Source organism: Lactuca saligna, chromosome 9 (assembly GCF_052625555.1).
Source record: "Lactuca saligna cultivar CGN05327 chromosome 9, ASM5262555v1, whole genome shotgun sequence".
Lineage (NCBI taxonomy): Eukaryota > Viridiplantae > Streptophyta > Magnoliopsida > Asterales > Asteraceae > Lactuca > Lactuca saligna.
Window position 1 is genome coordinate 171,773,214 of NC_136425.1, and position 27,721 is coordinate 171,800,934.

The 27,721-nt window shown below is 37.3% G+C and overlaps 1 protein-coding gene across 1 annotated transcript; it reads left to right on the forward strand.

The window, feature by feature from the left end:
* The first annotated feature begins 1,122 nt into the window (after positions 1-1,122).
* LOC145015766 (inositol diphosphatase DSP1-like) lies at positions 1,123-3,477 on the forward strand. Its single transcript, XM_078974240.1, has 5 exons — positions 1,123-1,487; positions 1,717-1,810; positions 2,416-2,473; positions 2,944-2,987; positions 3,075-3,477. The coding sequence occupies exons 1-5, from the start codon at positions 1,255-1,257 to the stop codon at positions 3,234-3,236; spliced, it is 591 nt and encodes a 196-aa protein (XP_078830366.1). The 5' UTR covers positions 1,123-1,254; the 3' UTR covers positions 3,237-3,477.
* The last annotated feature ends 24,244 nt before the right edge of the window (positions 3,478-27,721 follow it).

Consider the following 27,721-nt stretch of genomic DNA (forward strand, 5'->3'; position numbering starts at 1 on the left):
ATTTTCTCATCACGAATTTGCTCTTGAAAAAGTTCTAAACCTGTCATTTTTGTGATTTTTCCATTATTTAACTTTTAAACTCAACTTTCCATTTTAATAGTTCATTCACTTTCAGAGAATAAAAGTATTGAGATTTAGTTATAAGACCAATGCAAAAAAAAAAAAAAAAAAAAAAAAGGACAAGAAAATGAAAGAAAAATGTTCAAACCTAATGTTGGGTTGCACCCACAAGCGCTTATTTATGAAGTCTTTAGCTAGACTCCTTATGTCTACATTTTCTTTGGATTGGTCTCCGTATAATTTGGTAGTATCCCAGAAATCTGTCATGTAGAACTTTGGAAAATTGTCCAACTTGATTTTCTATGTTTAAAATTGAAGTTTGTTGATTCCTAAATGTGGTTTCTATTGTGTCGCTTAGTCTTTCATAGTTTCTTCTTGGACAATCTTTGTGAACATGAAGAAAAATGGGCAAACTGTCGATACTGGTCTGCGGATGTGATGGCTCATGGGTGGTGGTGGCAATAATGAGCCTTTCTAGAATCTCAACAGGTGGCTGAAGATAGAGGCGGATTAGGTGGTCAACGAGAGATGTAAAAGGATTGGTTTCGGCGACTAAAGAGGTAGATGAAGGTATTCTAAGCTTGAAAAGATGGCTCCTTAATTAGATTAGGACATACTATATGTTTTCCTAAAGAAATTTTAGAAATGGTACGTGAAATATATAATTATCTTATCAATTTTAGTACAAACTCAAATTTATCATTTCACAAACAATTAACGGTGAATCTCAGACGGAATTCGTTTTATAGACAATCGGCGTAATTTTTTGAAACCACATGCTAACCATGTAAAAGTTAAACTAAAAATATAGATTTGGATCCACTTAAAAAATATTTGTATTTTGTATCGTATTTAAACTAAAAATATAGATTTGGACCCCATTTTTTTTAACAATGTAAAAGTTAAACTAAAAATATAGATTTGGACCCCATTGTTTTAACAATGTAAAAGTTAAACTAAAAATATAGATTTGGACCCCACTAAAAAAACATTTGTAATTTTGTAGCTTATCTAACTAGCCATGTTACCATGTACACATCCCACAATGCTCATTAACCATCATCCGAACCCTATAAATACGCTGCTCCGGTGCTCCCTGTCACATTCGATAACTGCCGTAGACCACAAACACTCCTGGAATATTCTTCTTCTTCATATTTTCTCTCTGGATCTTCTCTCTGAGAATTTCATACCATGAAACTGGACCAAGAACTCAAACAAGAAGGTGGTGACGTGTGCAGAACGATCAAGTTCGTTGAGCCACTTCGCACGCTATCAACAATGGCTACCGGAAAAGTTGATGCGACCGGCGAAGTGCTATATCCTCCTCTTAACTTCTCCATGGTCGATTATGGAATCTACCGTTCTAGTTTCCCGGATTCCGCCAACTTCTCGTTCCTTAAATCCCTTGACCTCCGCTCTATCGTGTAAGTCAGTCATTATTTACTCGATCTTAAAGCTAATTGTCAGCCGAACAACATTGATTGCGTTTTGCAACTCTAAGAGTCATAGCTTCTGAATTCTGATCCTTGATTTTTCAATCAACACATACGCGTTGGATGAGAAATCATGTGTTATTGCGTTCTTCATATCAATTTCACATCACATTAATGTGTTAACTGAAATATTACAGTTTTGGGGGATTTTTTGTTCTAGATATCTGTGTCCTGAGGCATATCCGGAGCATAATCTGGAGTTCCTGAAGTCAAATCGGATTCAATTGTTTCATTTTGGTATTGAAGGCACTAAGGTACGGATTGCGATCGTTTATTTTGTCACTTTTGTATAGAGATTTTGTAGACTAATCGACAACTCCATGTGATAATTGATGATAAGTTTGTTGAATTTCATCATGATCTCTTCCTGTAATCATGAGATTAGTTGAGATCTGATAGTTATCTTATCATGTTTCCTTCTAATTTTCTACTTATCCACCATTCACCTATTCCACAAATCTCAAATTTATGTTTCTGATTTATCATTTTTATCATTGAAAGCTCAAAATCAACAACTGTATCTTCATTTATCAAACTTGAGAATCATTTTCCCTGAAAAAATACGAGAAATTTTGTGCTCATAACTTAAGCTGAGCAACATAAATTCCGAAGTAGGAGTGTAAGCCTATTTGACTTACATATCTAAGTATTTAAGTCAATTCAGCAATCAAATAGGTAATACTGAATCTATCTCTTTAACACTTTCTAAAGCATACATACTTATATAATTAAAAGAGTAAGCATTCTAGTAACGTATAAGCCAAAATAAACACAAATTCACAAAAACAACACAAGAAGTAAACAAATTAAGTTTTAGTTTATTAAATCATATAAATTATAATACCTTGTAATGATGCAGGAAAGCTTCTATGATATTCCTGAAGATACCATTCGAGAAGCCTTAAAAGTTGTCCTTGGTATATACCAACATATTCTTTTCATTTCATCTATTTATTTTATAAAATATAGAATGTAGCCTAATTAAATTGGATTTTACTTAGGGTAATATTCATAAAACCCATTATATTTTTGACCATTTTTATAGTAACCATTATAATCTTAATTTAGTTTCTTCAATAAAAACTACCTAAGTTTGTAAAGCTAAAAGTGGTCACAATATAAATATTTGTCAAAGTTTAGTGGCTTTTGTGAAAAAAATAATAATTTGTCACTAAACTTTGACTAAAATTTCTATTTTGATCACTTTAACTCAGGAATATATATATATATATATATATATATATATATATATATATATATATATATATATATATATATATATATATATATATATATATATATATATATATATATATAAAACCGACCAAAATATGATGACTTTAATGAATTTTTCGGTTTTACTTATTATTATATATGTTCTTTACAGATGTAAGAAATCATCCTTTGTTGATTCATTGTAAAAGAGGAAAGGTATGTGTTATATCCACTTACCTTATTATATTATATATCATCGGTTTCAACCGTAACATGAATTGACATATTTACCCTTTGATTCAGCATCGAACGGGGTGCCTTGTTGGATGTTTAAGAAAAATGCAAAAATGGAGTCTACTTTCTATTTTCGATGAGTACCAAAGGTTTGCAGCTGCTAAAGCAAGAGTATCAGATCAAAAGTTTATGGAGCTGTTTGATGCGTCTAGCTTGAACTTGAAGAGGTAATTCCAATTCCAATTCCAATTCCAATTCCGAAGTAAACTGGAATAGGCCATGATTACCGGGAATATGTGTAGTATGTTAGGAATGATGTTTTTTCCATTCCTTGAGGATTACATGAATAGATTTTTCTTAGTTTAATCCCATATGGCCTCGAGTAGTTTCTTTCATGCATTTGTTAAGATGATTTATTGTTGTAACATATGTCTTAAGTAATGGGAGTTAAATAATATAAAGAAATTTTACTTAGGAACATTTTTCTGATTTATTATTTTCTTGAGTGTTAAAATATTATCGAATCATGTATTTCGGGCCTAAACGAGGCATTGACTCGAAAAATATCTATAATTGGGCTTTTGTAACCTTTTATAGTTCATAGGGTCCAAACGTTCAAATGATCAACAGATTTTAAGAAAATGTTTCACTTTACAAAATTGTTCAAAGTTTTTTAGCCCAATTCAATTTAGCTACTATCTATTGTTAATGGATTATAACATCTTTATTTGTACCAAATGTATTGAAAATTTCCAAACTATTCAAATTTCAAATTAATATATTAAATTAATTGTTAAATATAAAATATTATCATAGTAAATAATAAATTTTTTGAATTATCAATACAATATATTTAAATATTAATTTAAATATCATGTTAAATCAAAAATATAAATCAAGATATCAAATAAAATTTTAAAAATATTCAAAGACTATTTTTTTTAAATAGTTTAAAATGTTTAAATGAGTTGAATATTTTAAATATAAAACTTAAATCTAATTTTCAATTTACCTAAAAAATATCTAAAACTATGTTTATAAGAATTTAATTTTTTTAAAGAAGAGTTTTTTTTTTTTTTTTTTTAATTTAATTAACAACAATAATAGTTATAAATAACATAAAGTTTTAAATTATATTATGTTACTTAACAAACAATTGTTGATATTTTAAATAATTATAATGATCAAAACTGTAAAAAAAAATATATTAGTAATTTTTAAATTAGATAAACATATCATTAAAAGTTACAATAAACCGAAAATCATATTTAGTTTCATTATTATCATGCCACTCAGAGTAGCGTCCATTAAAATATGTATTTAAATAGATGTTATGTTATGGTTCAAAATAATCACAATTTTATATATCAAATTAATTTAAGAACTTAATATTTCATGGTTAATATTAATAACATAATTATTTTCGACATGAATTTGACAAATGTTAACTATATAATTTATTTAGCACAATGCATAGACGTTCACCAACTTTAACCATAAAATAGAAGAATAAAAGATTATGATTCGTAATATTCTCTAAAAGTATAAAAACTGGAAATAACTTGTAAACTTGAAATAACTTGGAAAATACATTTTACTATATGAGAACATTTTACTCTTCAATAATATCACAACTTTGTGCATTTTTCTTTATTGTGGAATCAGATTATATTATTTTTAAACTGTTTTTTTTTTTTAATTTTTTTTTTGTCCGAGAGAAATATAAAACTTGGGCCATGTTAGATTTTATTATAAAAGAAAGACAGAACTATTAAAAATAGTCCTTATGGTTTGCATTCATTCATAAAATCAGTCCAAACCCTTTACAAATTATAGAAATAATCATTTTACTTATGTCTTTGTTGTACATTTGGTCCCTCTCTGAATTAAAAAACTATTATAAACTTATGTTTAATTATATAATATTTAAATGATTTTTTTTAATATTCATTAATTATTAATTAGAAAAGGGTTCTCTCTCTCTCTCTGTGTGTGTGTGTGTGTGTGTTTTGGTCTTCTTCCTCACCTCACATGTTTTAATTTCTCTTAAACCGAAAATAGTTAGGTTGTAACTGATGGGTTTTAGCCATAAGAACTTTCCTATGTGCGCATGCAAAACCCTATTGCTCGGATCTAGGCTTTCTAATTAAACATGCTTTGAATCCAAGACTTCTAATGCCTAATTAGGTTAAATAACAACATTGAATTAGATCTAGAATCATACCTTTGGATTCCTTGTTGATCTTGTTGTCTTGGAGCTTTTAGAGTCACAAATGTCACTCCTCTAATGGCTTACAAACACCAAATAGCAAGCAAGATGATTTAGGAGAGAGGAGAGGGGAGGAATTCGGCCAGAGTATCTCTACTTTAGATGGTGTGTTGTGATTACCCGAATTCCCTCACCCCTAGGGTCTATTTATACTTGTAGACTCCTTAAGGATTACAACTTTAACCCTAATTGGATAACTTAGACTTTAAGTTGATCCATATCCTTTCCTTGATAACCTTATGGACGATTTTGGCTTATCCAAGCCCTAGAAATTGTCCATCCTATCTAGGATAAGGATTTATAGTCTAAAGTGTAACTATCAAACAATTGACAGTTTATACCCTCTTATTTAATTAATCTCTTTAAGTTACCAAATTAATTCCAATTAATCTATGACTCATATTAATCAAATAACCATATATTATTCTTTATAATATTTACTCTCTCTTAACAAATCATCCATCAAGTTGCTATGGTGAAGGCAACCCAAAAGGACCATGCACAACCGGATCAAATACTTGCCTAATATAGTTGTAGCCTTAGATACTATTCCAACAGTCTCCCACTTGGATAAGTCTAGTAACTATACAAGTACAATTCGGTTTGCAATCGTAGCTCTCAAAGACACTATCAAACTCTGATCTAATCAATCTTGTCCTTTAGATAAGGGATCGTACAGTCCTCTGTTAGATATCATGCTGACAATCCTATGGAATGGTTAGTCAAGCATTTAGATTTCTCGATCTCTGATTTATTTGACATAGAACTTAATCAAACACATCAATTCAGTTCTGACCGGGCCCGACACATAAGTCAAATCAAATCATCGAGTGGCTAAGATATCTCTTCTACCCTCTTAAGATAAAATTTACAGATAAACTTCGACTTATATGCATTTACTTATTCATTAACCAACTATACACAATAATACGTTTTATAACACCAAGTTACTGATGCGTTTTCGCATTATCAATGTACAATCAATCAACAAATAATAAACCATATATCTAGGTTTTAAGACTATATGATATTATCGTCTTGCGATCACCTTTTATATCGTATTCCATAAAGTGATTCCAGCAAGCGCGGGTTTATTCCAATGCTCAAAACCAGTTCATAAGCACTCATGAACGTTGTAGCAATCCTTTGCTATGTCTAACACCATTTAGACAATCTACACACCAATTCATGACAATCTTCATTCATATCTACTTCCAACATATGAACAATTGTGGACAATTTGAATAATTCGATTATTCCTAATAAACTCAATTATTCTGGAAGTCAAAACATGCAAAGTGAAACAATAGTTAAACAATTAACATATGACAGTAACTTTACTTATAAATAAAACTCCTTTATTTAATCATCAAATGTTAATTACATTTATCTATTATACGTTTCTAATACTATCTAATCTATACTAATATCATCCTTCAGCCCAATACTCCTAGCATGCTGCAAGTGCTTAACCCTACTCAGTCCCTTCGTAAGCGGATCTGCTGGGTTATCCTCTGATGATATCCTCTTAACTATGAGTTGCCCTTCTTCTACACGATGTCTAATGAAGTGATATTTTCTGTCGATATGTCGAGATCTACCATGATCCCTTGGTTCCTTGGTCAAGGCAACCGCACCTTCGTTATCACAGAAAATCTCCATGGGCTCCTTTATGGCCGGCACAACTCCAAGATCACTAATGAAGTTCTTTAGCCATATTGCCTCCTTTGACGCTTCGCTCGCTGCAATGTACTCTGATTCGTACGTTGAATCAGCTACGGTTTCCTGCTTGGAACTCTTCCATGTCACTGCTCCTCCATTTAGGGTAAAGACCCAGCCCGACTGCGAACGGTAGTTGTCCCTGTCGGTCTGAAAGCTGGCGTCACTATACCCTCGCACCTTCAAGTCATCACTCCCTCCAAGGACTAAGAACCATTCCTTCGTCCTCCGAAGGTACTTAAGGATGTTTTTCACCGCAATCCAATGTGCTTTGCCAGGGTTCCCTTGATATCTGCTAACCATGCTCAAAGCGAAGGCTACATCAGGGCGAGTACAAGTCATAGCGTACATGATTGAGCCAACTGCGGAAGCATATGGTATTCGGCTCATTTCTGCTATTTCAACTTCGGTACTCGGACTTTGAGTCTTACTCAACTTGGCATTTCCTTGTATCGGTAGTTCTCCCTTCTTTGAGTTTTCCATACTAAAACGTTTTAGTACCTTCTCTAAGTAATTATTCTGACTAAGTCCAATTAGTCTCTTACTTCTTTCTCTTACTATCCTTATTCCCAAAATGTAAGAAGCCTCTCTGAGATCCTTCATAGCGAAGCACTTCCCGAGCCAGGACTTAACCTCCTGCAGAGTCGCGATGTCGTTTCCTATGAGTAATATGTCATCGACATATAGAACGAGAAAGCTTACTACACTCCCACTGGCTTTGACATATACACAAGATTCGTCTTCGCTTCATACAAATCCAAACTCTTTGACTTTCTCATCGAAGCAAAGATTCCATCTGCGAGACGTTTGCTTAAGTCCATAAATGGACTTCTCAAGCTTACACACTCTATTTGGATGCTTCGGATTCACAAACCCCTCTGGCTGAGCCATGTAAACATCCTCAACCAACTTTCCGTTAAGGAAGGCGGTCTTCACATCCATTTGCCAAATCTCATAATCATGAAATGCGGCAATTGTTAGCATCACTCTAATAGATTTAATCTTCGCAACTGGTGAGAAGGTCTCATCATAGTCAACTCCCGGAGTTTGAGTAAAGCCCTTCGCAACCAATCGTGCTTTATAGGTGTGTACGTTCCCATCCACGTCGGTCTTCTTCTTGAAGATCCACTTTCACCCAACGGTCTTACGTCCGGGCACATAATCAACCAAATTCCAAACTTGGTTATCGTACATGGATTGGATCTCGCTATCCATTGCCTCTCTCCATTTCGCAGACTCTGGGCCTGCCATGGCTTCCTTATAACTATTAGGTTCATCAAGATTTACTAGTGTACCATCACTAATATACGTGTCCCCTTCGGTAGTAATATGAAAACCATAAAAATGGGGATGAACTCTAACTCTATCGGAACGTCTAAGAGGTAAGGATTCGTCAATCGGTTCAACCGGAGTTTCCTCCTCGGGTTGAATGCCAGTGGTAGAGGTTCCTTCATCTATCGACCCTTGAATCTCTTCAAGTTCGATTTGCCTCCCACTGTCTCCTTGGCTTATGAGTTCTCGCTCTCGGAAAACTCCTCTCCTCGCAACAAAGACAACATTGTCTTTCGGTCTATAGAAGAGATATCCAAAGGAAGTTTGCGGGTAGCCGATGAAAATACATCGCTCACGTTGAGGTTCAAGCTTGTCGTGAGTATCTCGTCTTACGAAAGCCTCGCAACCCCAAACCTTGATATGTGCCAACGAGGGAGCTTTCCCCGTCCACATCTCGTGAGGTGTTTTGGCAACCTTCTTAGTAGGGACTCGGTTAAGGATATGGGCGGCAGTCTCTAAGGCATACCCCCAAAAGAAGATAGGTAGAGAAGCACGACTCATCATAGAGCGAACCATATCCAATAAGGTCCGATTACGCCTTTCTGCCACACCATTCAACTGCGGTGTCCTAGGAGGCGTCAATTGCGAAACTATTCCACACTCCTTGAGATAATCGTGGAATTCAAGACTTAGGTACTCTCCTCCTCGATCGGATCGAAGCATCTTGATTTTCCTGCCCAATTGATTCTCCACTTCATTCTTGAACTCTTTGAACTTTTCAAGGGTGTCTGACTTTTGCTTGATTAAGTAGATATACCCATATCTACTATAGTCATCGGTAAAAGTCACATAGAAGCGGTTCCCATCCTTCGTGGTTGATCTAAAGGGTCCACATACATCTGTATGTATTAGGTCCAATAGCCCCTCACCCCTTTCACAAGTACTCGTGAAGGGTGACTTAGTCATCTTTCCAAGCAAACAAGACTCGCATGTGTCATCTTCCCTAAGGTCGAATGACTCCAACACTCCATCCTTTTGGAGTTGCGCTATGCGTTTCTTGTTGACATGTCCAAGACGACAATGCCACAAGGATGCTTTATCCATACTAGTGGAAGAATCAATATTCAAAACATCATTTCCTAAGTTATCAACAATCATAACAGTTTCATATATTCCATTACATGGTATAGCTTCAAAGTAAAAGACACCATTTAGATAAGCCAAAATAGAACCATTCTCATTATTAAAAGAAAATCTAAATCCTTGTCTATATAAACCATGAAATGAAATGATGTTTCTAGCCATTTCTGGCGAATAGCAACAATTGTTCAAATCTAAAACCAAACTATTCCTAAGCACTAAAGAATACACTCCAATCTTGGTCACATGTGACGATCTTCTGTTCCCCATGATTAGATTGATCCTTCCTTGCTCTACATCCCTACTTCTTCTTAGTCCCTGCACATTAGAACAAATGTGATAACCACAACCGGTATCAAGAACCCAAGAAATAGCATGATTAGAATCGTTAGATTTGATTGTGTATATACCTGCGAAAGATGGCTTGATCTTTCCTTCTTTGATCGCTTGCAGGTAATCCGGGCAGCTTCTCTTCCAATGTCCTATCTTGTGACAGTGGTGGCACTCTGCCTCTTTTGGGTTAGAGCAGGGCTTAGCGGGATCAACTTTGGTACCACTAGAAGAGGCACCATCTCGGGCTTTCACCTTGCGATAGTTATTCGATGAAGCTTTCCTCTTCTTTCCCTTCCATTGACCAATAGCCAAGACAGGAGCAGCAGACGGATTGGGAGTAGGTGCAACAGACTTGTCTTTGAAGTTGCTCTCAGCGACTCTCAAAAGACCTTGGAGTTTGCTTAGGGTGACCTCCTCTTTGTTCATGTGGTAGGTCATCCTAAATTGGTTGTACATTGGAGGCAAAGAGTGAAGCACCATGTCGATCGCCAAGTCTTCACCGAAGTCAACATTTAACTTGCGAAGGCGGTCGACATACCTTTGCATCTTTTGCAGGTGCACGGTAAGAGATTCTCCATGACCCATCTTAGCGGAGATCATGTTAGTGAAAATCTCGTAACGCTCTTGTCTCGCGTTTTGGTGGTATCTCTCCAACAAGTCTTGATGCATCTCGTATGGATACATGTCCTCGTAGGACTTTTGGAATTCGGAGTTCATGGTGGCGATCATGATGCAATGTACCTTCGTTGCATCTCGCTCATGAGTTTCAAAGGCGGTGATTTCGGCGGGAGTAGCAACTTCGGGGTTGATTTTCTCGAGCTTCTCATCGAGGACATACTCCTTATCCTCATAGCGAGCAATGGTGCGAATGTATCTTATCCATTCGCTAAAGTTCGTTCCATCGAAGGTGACCTTTTGGCAAAGGCTCATCAACGTGAAAGAACTAGCAGCAGCGTTGTTTGCGTTCGACATCTATAGAAAGGACAAAGATAGATTAGAATAAAAATCCCTAATTATCACCCAATAAGAAAAATTAGGGTTAGGATCCAACAATAACATTTACATATTAGAAAAGGGATGCCGTAATCTAACATGAAAATAAATTGAAGGTAAGTGAATGACGATTCACTAATTCTCCACAACAAAACCTAGACTATTAGTCCTAAGTGTATTGAGAATTCCTAGGTTCGGATGAGATTCATTGAACTATTCAATGGCATGTTTAAATCTTGATATGCCCCTCTTGTTTGTGACTGGGATGTCGAGGATCACAAAGCGGGTGTGAATTACCATGAAAATTCACATGGTGCCTTCATTGTAACGATCACCTATTCGATGTGCCGGTAAACCACACACGCTCCATCGAACTATGATAAACAATGAATCACCCTTTGCCACCTTTGCTTAGAACCAATTAGTGTGCCGGTAAACCACACACGCTCCACTAACTTCTTAGCAAGGGTGCAAAGTGTAATTTCATGGGATTGCATCAATTCACTTTTCCTAAAGTAACTAAGATTGGGAAATTTTTTAAAACGTGTAGTTACTTTGTATTTCTTATTATACTTTTAATGAGAGGATGAGGTTGCCCTATCCTACCCGTTCGGCTAACGACCCTCCACTAATCAAGCAAGCGGTGAGTGTGAGTGTACACCCATTAAGCGCCATTTTATAGGTCGCAACCTTATACCCACCTTATAGATTGGCTTCGTGAATGAGGCCTACTAACGGTAAGACTAGCATTTAGTTATACATACATATATATATATATATATATATATATATATATATATATATATATATATATATATATATATATTATTCTAGTAATATCATATTAGTATAAGGTTGTGTTTTAAACCTTTTAAAATGTAGGGTTTGAAATTTAAGTTGTCTAAATTAAAACTTTTTAATCACAAATAGAAATTTCAAAACTTGAGGGAAAGTTTTAAACATTTTAAAACATGGAGGATCAAATAACAAATAATTCCAATTAACAATTAATATCCTAATTATCTATATTTGATTTATCCAAGATTTCTTTTAAGATAATTATCAAAATAATTAATCAATTATCATATAAGGAAATTAAATATTTTATTAGATGATAAATATCTTTAATTAGATCAAGATTATAGTCATATATATCAAAAAATCAGATTAGGGTTGATCTAATATGATTAAGGTAAGTTTCCACAAGATAAACATGAAAAAATCCCGGATTTGCCTAATCCTGACGCCCGGACTCGCCGAGTACACAAAGGGACTCGCCGAGTCAGGCCTACTCGCCGAGTCCACTTTGGAACTCGCCGAGTCCATGACTCATAAACCCAAAATTCGAATTTTGCAGGTTTGTTTCAGTTAATCAAGCAACAATTTAAAGAAAACCAAGCTAGGCTCTGATACCACTAATGGGTTTTAGCCATAAGAACTTTCCTATGTGCGCATGCAAAACCCTATTGCTCGGATCTAGGCTTTCTAATTAAACATGCTTTGAATCCAAGACTTCTAATGCCTAATTAGGTTAAATAACAACATTGAATTAGATCTAGAATCATACCTTTGGATTCCTTGTTGATCTTGTTGTCTTGGAGCTTCTAGAGTCACAAATGTCACTCCTCTAATGGCTTACAAACACCAAATAGCAAGAAAGATGATTTAGGAGAGAGGAGAGGGGAGGAATTCAGCCAGAGTATCTCTACTTTAGATGGTGTGTTGTGATTGCCCGAATTCCCTCACCCCTAGGGTCTATTTATACTTGTAGACTCCTTAAGGATTACAACTTTAACCCTAATTGGATAACTTAGACTTTAAGTTGATCGATATCCTTTCCTTGATAACCTTATGGACGATTTTGGCTTATCCAATCCCTAGAAATCGTCCATCCTATCTAGGATAAGGATTTATAGTCTAAAGTGTAACTATCAAACAATTGACAGTTTATACCCTCTTATTTAATTAATCTCTTTAAGTCACCAAATTAATTCCAATTAATCTATGACTCATATTAATCAAATAACCATATATTATTCCTTATAATATTTACTCTCTCTTAACAAATCATCCATCAAGTTGCTATGGTGAAGGCAACCCTAAAGGACCATGCACAACCGGATCAAATACTTGCCTAATATAGTTGCAGCCTTAGACATTATTCCAACAGTAACATCCATAAAATTCATGAAAATTTTAAACTTTTTAAACATTCCAAAACCATCTATTGTTTACAAATTGTTTTCAAAATAGTTTAACATCAGAGAAATCTCGGAATTCATAACATAAAATATGAGGAGGTGCACGATCAAGCATTCGCCTTCTCGTGATCATCTGAAGTACCTGAAACGTAACAAAAAATTGTAAGTCCAAAGCTTAGTGAGTCTTCCCTAAAAAACCACCACATAATCATAACCATTACAAAATGCATAATGAGCCTTCAGCCTGACTGGACCGCTTTGTAGGGCCTTCAGCCTATCTGGACCGCTCCCAAGCCTTCGACATGACTGAATCGCCTTGTAGGGACTACAGCCTATCCTGACCGCCTCAACCCAACCACACACATACATGTCGACATATAAATAGCAATTTAGCAAAAAAACTATTCTACAGACAAACAGGCAGATCTTACAGATCACTAAGCATGACATCATCCTATCTATCAGGATACAGATCAAATAGATCATAGCACACATAGAAACATTCTACTAGGATAAACCTCCAACAAGGGTCGACATTGGTGCCTTCGACCCATAAGTATAGCGAGGAAAAACTCACCTCACAATGTCGAACTGAACTGAAAACCTCCGGGTGTTGACCCACCGAAAATCCCGAACTATCACCAGTAACAAACACAAGTCAACAGTTGGAATATCAATCTTGGCTAAGGGCCCAAACATAGGGCAACAGTCCATTTTACCCTTTTCCTAATTTGAGCCAAGGCCCAACTCCAAATCCTTGATCCAAAGGTCCAAATATACATGGCCTATTATTGGCCCAATTTTCCAAATTAGGCCCAACTCTTTAATTGGGCCTCATCCTAAGGTCCATTTCCATAATTGGCCAAGACATTTCTATTCATAAATTCCAGCAAGGGCCCAAACCAAATTGGCCAAAAGGCGGCCCAAATTCGAAGCCCAACTCACGAAAACCCATCAGATGGCGTACGATGGGCGTACCCCAAAGTAATGCGGGGCGTACGCGAGCCTTGCATTGACTAGAAAATGGGGATGTTGACTGCATATGTAGGGCGTACTGCTTTCTACGCGGGACGTACGTGAGCTATATTCAAACTCCAATAAGTGCTTAATGGCTTAAAGCACTTAAGACCAAATTCCAGATCAATTGACCAAATGTGTCTTAGAACCATACAGTCTCAAACTTGACTTTGGACGTCCAAAAAGTTCTTAATACATAGTCTTAATCCATTAAGACCTTTCTACCAATTACATGGGACATTTCTATCCACTGGGACACCATTTTTATCGCTTAGAACCCTTCCTAGGGCCTGAAAGGACAGCTCAAAAAATCCAAAACGAATCATGCATTATAATAGGACATTCTGGGACAAAAGAATGCAAATAAGCTACCATGGAGAGATATAGAAGAAATAGACACAAAGGTAGTAACTTTGTACCTTCTAGAGCTCTCAAAACAAATGATGGACCAAGATCTACAAGCCAATCTTCCCTCCTTGACTCCCTGATGCACAAGCTTCTTCTTCAAAGCACAAAAACACACTTATGAGCTCAAAAATACTCACTATGAGGCTAGGGTTCTCACAAGATGGCTAAGGAAGGTTTGGAGGCTAAAAGAGTGAGCCACAATGTCCCATAATGATGCTTAAATACCCCAAAACCCCTAAAAATTAGGGTTTCATTCGGACACACGTACGCCCAACGTACATGAGTGTACACCCAGTGTACTAGGGCGCGCCATAATACGTGGGGCGTTCCCAAATGTACGCCCAGGGTACTACTAAACTTCCCAAAATTACCAATCTGCCCATTGGGCTAGGTCCAAACCAATATCAGGGGCCAAAATTGACTTATTAAAATACCAAAGAGGGATTCGTAGAATACCTGAAATTCAGAATGTTACAACTCTCCCCCACTTGAATGAGACCTCATCCTCGAAGTCTGGTGTAACAAACAGATCTTGATGATGCTCCCGCATCTCGGCCTCCAACTCCCAAGTCCACTCGGACCCCTTCCAATGCTGCCACTATACCTTTACAAAAGGTATCTCCTTGTTATGCATAACCTTTATCTTCCTTTCCAAGGCAGCCACCGGCTGCTCAACATAATTCAGGCGTTTGTCAACCTGTATGTCATCCAATGATGCTACCGCATCCTCATCTAATATGCACTTCCATAATTGCGAAACGTGGAAAGTGCTATGAATCTAACGGAGCTCCTCCGGAAGGTCCAATCTATATGCCACCTTGCCAACCCTGGCAACAATCCGAAACAGTCTAATATATCGAGGAACCAACATTACCCTCTTCTTGAAGCGGATCACACCCTTCTAGGGTGAGACCTTCAGCAACACCATATCGCCGACCTGAAACTCCAACTCGAATTGGCGCCAGTCAGTATAACTTTTCTGCTGACTCTGAGCAGTCTAAAAGCGCTGCCTGATCTGCTGACTTTTCTCAATAGTCTAGAGAACCACTTCGGTCTGTCCCATAATCCAATGACCAACCTCGCCCCAACAGACTTGAGTACGATATCTCCGCCTACACAACAGCTCGAAAAGTGGAGCACCGAGGCTTGAATGATAGTTGTTGTTATAGAAGAACTATGCAAGGGGTAGGTAAGAGTCCCAGCTCCCACCAAAATCAATGACGCAAACCCTTAAGATATCCTCGAGGGTCTGAATGGCCCGCTTGCTCTGGTCGTGTGTCTGCGGATGGTAAGCGTTGCTAAAATGCAGTCTCATGCCCAGTTCCTCATGGAACATCTGCAAAAAATGGGAGGTGAATCGAACATCACGGTCTGAGACAATAGAGACTTGCATGCCATGGCAAGCAACGATCTCGCGGATATACACATCAGCCAACTTCTCGACCGACGAACTCTCCCAAATTGCCAGAAAATAAGCGTTCTTGGTCAATCAATCCACGATGACACATATAACATCATATCCCTTCACCGTTCCCGATAATTTGGTGATAAAGTTCATCGTGATATGCTCCCATTTCCAAATGGGAACCTCCAGATGCTACAGCTTGCCACGCGGCCTCTAATGCTTGGCTTTAACCATCTTGCAGGTCAAGCACCTCTCGATATACCAAGCAATCTCTCTCTCTTCATGCACGACCACCGGTAACTCAAACTCAGATCCGGATACATCTTTGTGGCCCCTTGGTGAATATAGAAATGAGACTTATGAGCCTCCTCAAGTACGATCTGTCTAAGCCCACCAGACACTCGAACCCATACCCGACCACAATGGGTCAACAACCCACGACTATCCTAAACAAATCGAGTGATCTTGCCTCTGATCCTCTCAATCTTCCAATTTTCCCCTCGCACTCCCTCAACCCGAGCCTCTCTAATCAACCCTACTAGTGAAGAGTCCACAAAAATCCTCATACGTAATGTCGGAACAGAAGGTCCAGCTGACCTACGACTGAGGGCGTCCGCCACTAAATTAGCTTTACCCAGATGGTAAAGGAAATCGCAATCCTTAACCACGTCCAACAACCTGTTCTGCCTCATGTTCAAGTTCAACTGATCCATAATGTGTCTCAAGCTCTTGTGGTTTGTGTAGATGGTGCATTGGACCCCATAGAGGTAATGCCTCTAGATCTTGAGGGAGAACACTACCACTCCCAAATCAAGATCATGTGTGGGATATCTAATTCAATATGGCTTCAACTGCCACAATTCATAGGCTATCACTCGTCCTCTCTACATGAGGACCGCTCCAAATCCGGTGATGGATGCATCACAGAAAACCAAAAAAAATCCTCTACTCCCTTCGGGAGGGTCAAGACTGGAGCCTCACAAAGTTTCTGTCTGAGGGTCTTAAATGATGTTTGTTGCTTAGGGCCCTACCAGAATCTACCACTTCCTCGTCAGACGAGTGAGGGGTACTGCAATCTTTGAGAAGTCCTGAATAAATCTCTGGTAGTACCCTGCCAAACCCCAGAAACTTCTAATATCCAGGGGAGATCTCGGGACCTTCCACCACATCACCGCCTCGATTTTGGCCAGGTCGACCAAAATCCCATCCTGGTTAACGAGATGTCCAAGGAACTAAACCTCTCGCAATCAAAACTCATATTTTGAGACTTAGCATAGAGTTGTTCTCCCCTCAAAACTCCCAAAAGCTTGCAGAGATGCTCCTCATGCTGCTCTCTGGTCTTGGAATACACCAAGATATCATCGATAAACACAATAACTGAGCGATCGAGCATCGACATGTATACCCGATTGATCAGGTCCATGAATAATGTCGGCACGTTGGTGAGCCCAAACAGCATCAACACAAACTCATAATGTCCATAACAAGTCCGGAATCCGGTCTGCTCCGCCTCCTCCTCCCTCACCCTGACCTGACACACTCACCAGTTCAATTATCAACAGTTGAACTACAATAGCAGGAGTAACCTATGCTTTAAAACGGGCTATAAACTATCCCCGAGACATAGTCTCCAATCCTAAAAGTTCCATAGATCGCACAATCAATCCTTGTCGCCTGACACGAGAGATCCAAGGCGAACTCAAAATCCTGGTTGTCCTTCCACTAACTGGCTCATCACCGGAGCCAGGTCCAAACCCTGGTCCTTCCCTTTGCGTGATCATCTTCATTCTGCATAGCAACTATTCCCATGGTCCAAGCTTAACCAATAATCTCCTTCCCTTAGGCTTCTTAGATTCTCCAAGACTCTCACCGATTTGTGTATGGATCTTGTGTTTTCAGTAGTACGGGAGCAATACTACCTTCCACACCTATCCTTACTTTCCTCAGGAATTCTCCCATATCCTCGAAGTTACCTACTCCACTAATGCACCAAATATCGGCTAAACAGTAGCACAATACCCACCAAAGCAACTACTAGGCTCTTCTAGGTTCCCGAACCCACTCAGTCCTCAGCTGCTGAAAGATTCCTAGTAATGTCAACTAGCTACCTCATGAATATAGCCACATGTAGCAGAGATCAGATAATCCTTCAAGTAAAAAACTCATCCCTAGAACGGTTGGACTCATACGAAGTTGCGCAATAAGGTCAAGTCCATCACTCTCAGATTATCTAGCCTGTACTACATGTGACTTAGCATATTCACTTAGTAGCTAACTCACATTGCTATGAGTCCTACAAAGCATAAAGCAAGCAACATTTGGACAACGGAAAACTAACGAACATACTCCAATCAAGCAATTTTATCCATACATACAATCCGCAATCAGGTGACTCTTGGCACTAATCTTATCCTAGGCTTACCCTAGGGTATATTCTGACCCACAAACTATCATCGCCCATTCGGCCCACATACCACAACTCGAGCTGTCCACTCCACCCATTCTTACTGTCAGCTGCCTTATGCATGCAAATTGTACATAGAACAGAAAACGAGCCAAATCAACTATTCTAAGGCTATAATATCCTAATTGTATACAGTTTTTAAAGCATACACTTAGCAGTTACCAATATCGATAATCATTCTCATTATAGCATGGCATCCAGTATCTCCAAGGCTACAAGCATCACATATCAGGCCAACCTATCACTGACTACTCAACACTAGCATGCAAGTCTACCGGCTCATACAACATATAAGGGCATCTATCCTAACCCTAACTAGCATGCGATTCTCAGTTTCATAAATCAATTCATAATAGATAACATATATGGGTATTCTGGGGAAACTTACTTGAGCTCAATTGATTGCATCCACCATACCCTTTCTTGTCTTAGAAATTTTTTTCCTTGAAAACATTTTTTCTTTTTGAAAACTTTACAAATCCTCAGTTTGAGTTCAGACACATCTGAAGGTATACCTGAATCCCTCAAACCAAGGCTCTGATACCAACCTGTAACGTCCCAAAAATCAAGGATAAAAATTTCATTTTTTAATACAGTCAAGACACATATATATTTAAATCCAAACATTCTAAAAACATGATTAAGTAAAAACATTCATCAGAGTTCGTCCCAAATGATATATTACGGAAACACGAGTGTGTGCACCGCGATAAAACCATCCCTTCCTTTCAAAACCAATGATATCTGAAACAATAAACAAAATTGTAAGCATGAAGCTTAGTAAGTTCCCCAGAGGATACCCCCACACAATACACATAACCACATAATTCATATCAGCTATAACAGCTACATAAACCATATCTATCACATAAGCTATGCATATAAACATATAAGGATGTCGTGGGCTCGTCCCTAGGGTCTTACTCCAGGATGCCATGGGCTCCCTACATGGTCTTACACCTAAGTGCCATAGGCTCCCCCATGGTCTTTAGTAGGAAAGTCATGAGCTCCTCACATGGTCTTACATCCTAGTGCCATGGGCTCCCCACATGGTCTCTAGTAGGAAAGTCATGAGCTCCTCACATGGTCTTACATCCTAGTGCCATGGTCTTTACCTGGAAGGCCATGGGCTCCCCCACATGGTCTTATAACCAAGTGTCATGGGTAACCCCATGTTCTTTACCTGGATTGCGATGGTCTCCCCTACATGGTCTTATAACCAAGTGCCACAAGCTCCCTCGGGGTCTTCTATGCAAGTATCAAAAAGACAGCTAGCATATCACATAACATATAATCAACTAGTATACCACATATCACTACATTAACTAGTGTACCACATAACAGAAAATGGGCCGACCTTGGTGCCTTTGACCCATTGGTATGGTGAGGAGACTCTCCTCGAATGCAGAAGCTTCCTGAATGACATCCTTAGCCACTGCCCCGTCGACTTCCCAAGCTATCAATACCAACCAGTATGCCCAATTAGCAATTAAGTTCCATACTATAATCCTTAATCCATACATGGGGGTAAAATGACCATTCTACCGTGGCCCAGTATGATCAAAACTGAGGCCAAAGCCCAAAACAAAAGCCCAACACTATGATATCCATAAATCCATCAATGGCTCAATTTTCCAAATTAGCCCCCAACTCCTTACGGGCCTTACTCTAATCCCATAATCTACTTCATTATAATTTGGTTAACTCCAAGCACCCCTTGGGACTAATTTGCCCAATGTTAAAGGTCAAGGTCAAACTAAACAGTCAAGGTTAACAGTCTATGTTGACCAAACTCGTCGAGTGCATCTAGAAACTCGTCGACTTCCTTTAGAATCCATCAACTCGCCGAGTCACCTGAGCAACTCATTGAGTTCCTTAATGTCCAAGGGTTGAAAACTAGACCTGGCATTTTCAGACACGAAGAAATGAATCTGTGCGAATACACGACACGAATACATCTTACAAATTAAGATAAAGCTTATTTATCATCGTGTAATCGTATCGTGTCAAATTCATGGCTAACATGTTTTCATGACACGAATACACGAAGTTCCAGCTCTACTGAAAACACTAAACTAAAATCTCCTAACCATCTCACTGAAATCACTTAGGATCCCAAAAATCGGAAAACCCTGCCCGACTCGTCGAGTCCCTTCAGCCCTTTTTGTTCAGTCGTTTCCAGTGAGATCCAACCCCTTATAGTGTAGTTACCACGTAAAGTTGCAAACTTTACGTGCATGCAAGGCATCAAAGGCTAAAAATACTTAATCAAAGCTTGTCAAGGGGCTTAGAGCATGAAGGAGGGCCAAGACTTGATAAATTTGGCAACTTTAAGTCCCCAAAGACCCTGATATGTCCAGATCTAAATCCATATCTTCATATCATGCTCAAAACCAAGAATGGTACCAAACTAGGCTAAGAATGGCCATAAACTTTCATAGAATGAGATCTAAGCAATGGAAGGTCAAGGTTTCGACTTTATACCTTAAAATGGTTGCCACGGCAGAGTAAACCCCATATCTTCAGCCTCTTCCTTTAGCTATGTACCAACCACTTCAAGCTTCTCCACATAAACACCAACAATTCACTCCTTAAGCCCTTACACGCTCAAAATGGGAGATGAGACACGATTTAGGGTTTCTCTGGACAAAGGGGGTGATAAGGGAGGCTACACGTGAGGCTTAAGGCCTTTAAATAGGGTACAAACCATGAAAATTAGGGTTTTCCTTTCCAGTGTCTATTCGTCAAGTTGGGGCCTTTCAACTCGTCGAGTAGATTCGAAGTCCCGCGTCCTCATAAATGATCTCTACTCGACGAGTTGGAGCTCCCAACTCATCGAGTTCCACTCCAAAACCCTAAAAATTCTAAAAATTATTTGATATTTGAGATAAGCATTACAAATCTCCACCACTTGAACTAGACTTCATCCTTGAAGTTTACTGGTGTTTCTCATCTTCTCCTCCGATCGCTGCTCACGAGCCACACCCGCCACTTCCATTACCTATTATGACCTGATTGATGATTCCCATTGCACCTTCTCTAATCTTTCCACCTTACTTCCTCATGGCCTGCATTTTCTGTTCGATAACCAACACTAACTTCCTCCCATGATTCAGACGCTCCTTTGACTGAATTTCGACTATAAGGAAATACAGTAGAGTCGTCGTCCAAACACTTCCATGACTGACACATAGTATGTACTATGAATTAGTCTGAGCTTCCGCCACAGTCCTACACGATGCATCGCCTTGCCCAACCGGGCCAAATTCTGATTGTATCACCACACCTGGCCTTCGGCCCCGCTTCCCGAACAGAGTGTCACCCTTCAATTCGAAACCCTGAGAGCACTTCAACCCCAATAAAACTTGGGTATCTAACTCTTACCAATAAGCGACAAACCGTTCTGAACCCAATGAATACAGACACCCGACTTTCCGAGAGACACATCCATCACGCCGATCATTCAATGACCTTTCCAAAGGCAATAAGACCCAACCACACCAAAATCTCTTTGATCCTGATTATCTCGGTGTTACTAACTGAATGAATCCACCTACCATAATCGGATGCCAATAATGCACACTCAGAATATTTGTTTCCCGTCTGGTTACTTAGTTGACTAGCAACTTCACACACACGACCTTCGAGAGAGAGGCCTCGTCCATCAATAACTGTCCTAGCTATACCGCCACTCATGGCTTCATCAATCCTTCTGATATATCTAACCATAATAGCCTGACAACTTGTCGTCACAGAATATAATACGAAAAGTGACTGCTACCAGAACCATTGTAGTCTTACATCACCCCTGTTCTCCATCGACCCATCTTTTCCTCACTTCAAGTACGTTGTGGTCCTTTCACAGATAAGACTAAACCAGGACACATGAAAATAACTCGGGCTGCCATCAACTAAGTCCACCCATTACCCTTGGACCTCGCAATTGTCTCCCTTGGCATATAGATACCACTAATTCTCATATCACTGAATTGAAATCCTGCACTGAACATGCACGGATTCCAATTCAGGATCTTACTCAAAACGAAGCGATACCTCATTCCTACCCCGAGATCCACGAATTTGCATTTTCATAATACACGATAACTTCCGACATCCCCTACTTGACTAATAAATATATACCCTTAGTCGATTCCCGAGACTACCAGTCTTGCACCTGGGACCAGGTTCCCAAGAGATCAATATTAGGACTACCATACCGTAGCCTTACTGTGTCACATACTAATTATCCACATGATCCTGCAACTCAAGATCCAAACCCTTGACTTAACAGTCTCTACCAGTTCCATCCCAAATTCCCATAACCATCTGGGCTCACCCACGAATAACTCATCGGACAAACATCTCCAGTCCTGATTCTAATTAAGATGTGGCTTTCCCACAACCTTGCAAACTGGCCTACCCTAGCCTAATTCTTCTGAAAGAATTTGTGAATGCTATCACTATCCCACAATCTTACAGCTCTTCCAACCCCTTATAGTGCACTTACCACATAAAGTTGCAAAATTTAGAAGAGGTTATAAACAATGGATTTGGAAACGGAAAACAACCAATAATTATTTCCGAATAATTAATTTGTGTTTGGCAATGTTATTTTAGATATGGCTAAAAACTTAAGATTCGTATTTTATTTTGGGTGTTGAAATATATAATTCTTAACTAATATACATATATATAGAATTTTTTGGGTTTAATGTTTAGTGTTTAATATGTTGCTTCATAACTATATCTTTTGGATTTTACATTCTTATATCTCAAGAATAGTTAATTCGTGTTTACAATAAATTTAAAGAAAAAGTGAAATCATTTTCAATGTATATTGAATATTTGGTTCGTTAATTTGGGAACAAAAACATATCAAATATATAATTTGTGGTTACATGTAAGTCCATAATTATATGTTTGTTCTTACAATGCATGCTTACTACACAAATTCTAACATTTTTTTTACACATTTGAAACAATTATTTATACTTTCATTATTTTTAATCAACAAATTTGTTTCTTTAAAAGTTTTGTAATGGAATCATAAGATAAAAAATTAAAAAAATACAATGCTTATAATCATATTGTAAATATTATTCGGGTTATGGATTCATAATATTGTTTATTTTGTTTGTTTAGTTATATTAGGTCATTAATGATATTGTAAATCTCATTCGGGTTGTTCGGGTTATAATCAGATCAAACCGATTAATCCCCTCACCGAACTAAACCCGTATTAGGTTAATCGGTCTGGGTTTTGATTCCTCCAATTAACCTTATTCGGTTTTCGGGTTTTTCAGGTTTGGGTCGGTTCGGTCCGGTTCCGACCAAAATAACATCCCAACTACAACATACCAACATTCTACATACAATGATACATACTAAAATACACAATATAGTGAGAAAACTCAGTTGAGCTAACTAGCAGAAGCTCCATAACAAACCTCATCAATCAAAAAAACTAACACAAGCTACCTATCGCCAAACTGAGACTAGATCTTAGCTAAACACTCAATTCAACCAAGGTTTGACCAAAAGTCAAACTGGTAAAAAAAGACAACGATCAACAGTCAACCAAGTAAATGAAAGATCTAATATACTCAAAAGTCATATTAGAATGATATTGTTAATTAACTTATGATCCTAAAGGTCACAATAATAACTTGACACAATTGATTATTTATTAGAAATTCATTTTAATAATTATTCATAAACTCTTATGATGAATTGGAAAAATATTTATTTAATGGAAAGAATTATTTTACAATATAGGTAACATATTATTTCATAATGAATGAACTAATAAGTTATTCACAACATTTTGGAGTAGTCGAATCCTTTTTGACTTTTACCTAAAGATAAAGTTTATATTTTATAAACTTTGAGTTTATAAAATTTAAACTTTTTGTTTTCTTTTTGGGTCCATGGCCGAAACTAGCTGTCTAGTGAAGGAGTATGGCTTTTACATTTGTTTAATGTAAAGTGAGCACCCTAAGAAATACATGTTGATGACATTAGGAAATGGTTGTCTTAAAGTGATAAGACGTAATGGCTAATGACTTTGCTTTATGACTTAAGACTAGTTGCTTGCACTTTGATCTCTAATTCATGCATTCATTGCCCACACTCTTCCCTTTCACTATCTTATTCTCTTTTGCAAAGATAAGAAGTTTAAGTTACTTGTTTTGATGGTCTCCTGGATCAAATACTTTGGTATTTGTTTCTAAGCTTAAGAGTTAACAAAAGGAACTATCATTCTCTTCAAGTTGATCAATTGTTGGCGTCTCAAAGTAAATCCATCTTCTTCAACTTCTAAGTTTCCCCTATAGGACCCAAAGTTCATCAATGGTTGTTCATACTTCTTCCTTTAATGGTTATATTTATATCTTTCCATCACTTAGTGTGCTTAAACAAGCCTTGGACCATTTGTGTTGTTGTTTTGTGTGATTAGTTTTGAAAATGGTTTGTAATACTCTTTTATTCATAAAAGTATGTAATAAAAGTAGCTAGTTTTTATTCCTATCATTTTTGTGTAATAGATTTGTTTTAGACTAGATTTATTTTATGAAAAATTTAACAAGATGAAGATGGAGACCATTATTGAAGACTACAAGTGGAGGCCATGGTTTTATAAGGTTTTTATAAAAGGTCATAATTTTTATAAAAATCTTATAAAATTGCAACAAAGTTGGTTGTTATTGCAAGTGGGAGCTTGAAGATCACATGAAGAACAACTTGTATTATCTGGTCCCTTTGTCCCTTAGGAAGGACTTAACACTTTGTCTTGGCTCACAAAAGTATTAACTAGATCAAGGCTTGTTTATGTTAAATGCTTGCTTGTGTTGTTTATTTTTCAAGTAGATATTTTATATGGTTGATAATTTGGCTTTTCACACACTCAACTATTTTTTGGTCAAAATAATTATCACATGGAGTTTGGTTTTCAAAATTTAAAATTTGAACATAAGATGTAACAAGTTAGTTCTTTAAAATAAAAATTGGTTTTATTAAAAAAACGTTAATTACGGCAAATTTTGAAATAGTAAAATATATATCTAAAAATTGAGATTTTGAAACTTATACAAACTCAAAGTATTTTTTAATGAATTTTTTTATTAAACAATCTTAAAAGGTTCTACAAGACTAAAACTCAAACTTAATATTTTGATATTATCATTAAAATTGAACTGCATCAAAAAATATATAACCGGGTTTTATATTTGAACCTTAAAAGTGATTTTTTTTGGAAAATTAATACCATGATTAATTGGATGCATGCAATTATCATGATATCACATGTTTTAAAATAGAAAAATAAAAAATACAAATCCATTTTAAAAAAGGCAAGTTTCTGCCATCAAACTTTATAAACATTTGCACACCATTTGTATATTGGTTGTAGGATAAAGGATACCTAACCATTTGTGTTATCTTTTGGTGGCAACTTATTTTTGCGATTTCTATAGCCAAGTTATAGGCCAATTATACAATATTCTCTACTTGGATGACTTGATTGGAAACCTCTTGTGATAAATGTCACCTAAGCAAGACTGTTACGAGGCATAGATGAGATCAAACATGTCAAATTAACAAATAGATTGTTAAGGGTCTCATATATCTAGGAATTACAAGTGGTGTAATTAATAAAAGCTATTTACCTTTTTAAATTGAGTAAGTGGGATAAAGGTCACCTGGCCATTAGTAACATGGATCCTACATTTTTTATAAATAATGTTTTTGGAAACAAAATGATATTATTTTTAAAGAATTAAATACTAAATAAAACTTTGTTAAATCTTGTAGATGACACCACCAACTACTATAACATACATGACCCCATGAACCTTCGATCCATGCTTGAAAAGTAAAACTAGGCCATTACAATTTTTTGGATTGGTACAAAAATTTGAGAATTGTTTTATAACAAGAAAAGAAAGATTATGTTCTTGAATCACAAGTCCTAGAAGAACCAACTTTTGTCCCAAATTTTGCACATGATGTTTGGCTGAAGCATGTGGATAATTCAGCTGATGTTTCATGCATTATGCTTGCCATCATGATTCATGATCTTTAGTAGTATCTGGAACTCTTTACTGACTTTAACATGATTGAACATCTCAAGTAGATGTTTGGTCATGAAGCTAGGGCTAAAAGATTTGAAATTTTTTGAGCCCTTCATGCTTGCAAGATGGAGAAACCGAGAATGTGAGCACTCATGTTCTCAATATGGAAGAAAATGGGAATGTGAGCTCTCACTTGGGCAATGAATTTAGAATTATATATGTGGCCAAGAAACTGGGAATATTATCACTCATGTTCTTAGGAAAGTTCTTCTCAATAAAGGATCTAGGTGAGGCTCAATAGATTCTTGGAATCAAAATCTATAGAGATAGATCAAAATGATTAATAGGTCTAAGCCAAAGTATATACATTGACAAAGTCTTGAAATGGTTCAAGATGGAAAAATCTAAGAGATTATATGTATCCACGACACATGGCATAGTATTAAGTTCATCCCAATGTCCTAGCGCAAAGGCTGAGCTAGATAAGTTGAAAGATATTCCAAATTCTTCGGCAGTTGGATCTATCATGTATGTCATGAATTGTACCAGACCTAATCTTGCTTATGTTATAAGAATGACAAGAAAGTTCCAACAAAATCTAGGGGAGAGTCATTAGATAGTTGTGAAGAACATCCTTAAGTACTTGCGTAGAACTAAAGCTATGTTTCTCATCTATGGAGGCATTGATGAAATCTTAAGTGTAAAGTGTTACACTACCGCTTCATTCATAACAAATCAAGATGATTATAAGTCACAATTAAGATATGTGTTCATTCTCACTGGAGTTTTAGTACCTTGAAAGAGCTACAAGCAAACTGTTGTAGCACAGTCCACTACATAGTCAGAATACATTGTTGCATCAAAAGCTACACAAGCAGTTGCTTGGATAAAGAAATTCATTAGAGGTCTAGGCATGGTTCCTTCCATTTAGGACAGCCTAAAAGTCTTTTGTGACAATGAGGGTGAAATTTCTTTGGCAAAAGCAACAAGATCAAACAAGAAGACCAGGCATATAAGCTGTAGATTCAACTTTATTCGGTATAATGTTTTAGGCGGTGAAATCAATATTCGCAAAGTTCACACTGATCAAAATTTGGCGGACCCTTTCATGAAGCCCCTTCCTCAAGAAAAGTTTGAAGGAGATGCTCGAGAGATTGGACTTTGATATTCTAGTGATTGGGTTTCATTTATGTATTAATATTGAAAATTGGAACATTTTATAGCATTATCTATTGTAACGACCCGTTCCCGGTACGTTAATTCATTGGTAATTGTTGTAGGTTTTCAAGAGGGACTCGGCGAGTTCTAGCCTGACTCGCCGAGTAGGGTCGCGACTTCGAGCACACGTGAGCCGGGGACTCGGCGAGTCCATATCCCTGACTCGGCGAGTCCATCCGTCTGGGTGAAACCCTAAATTCCCAGGGTTGCC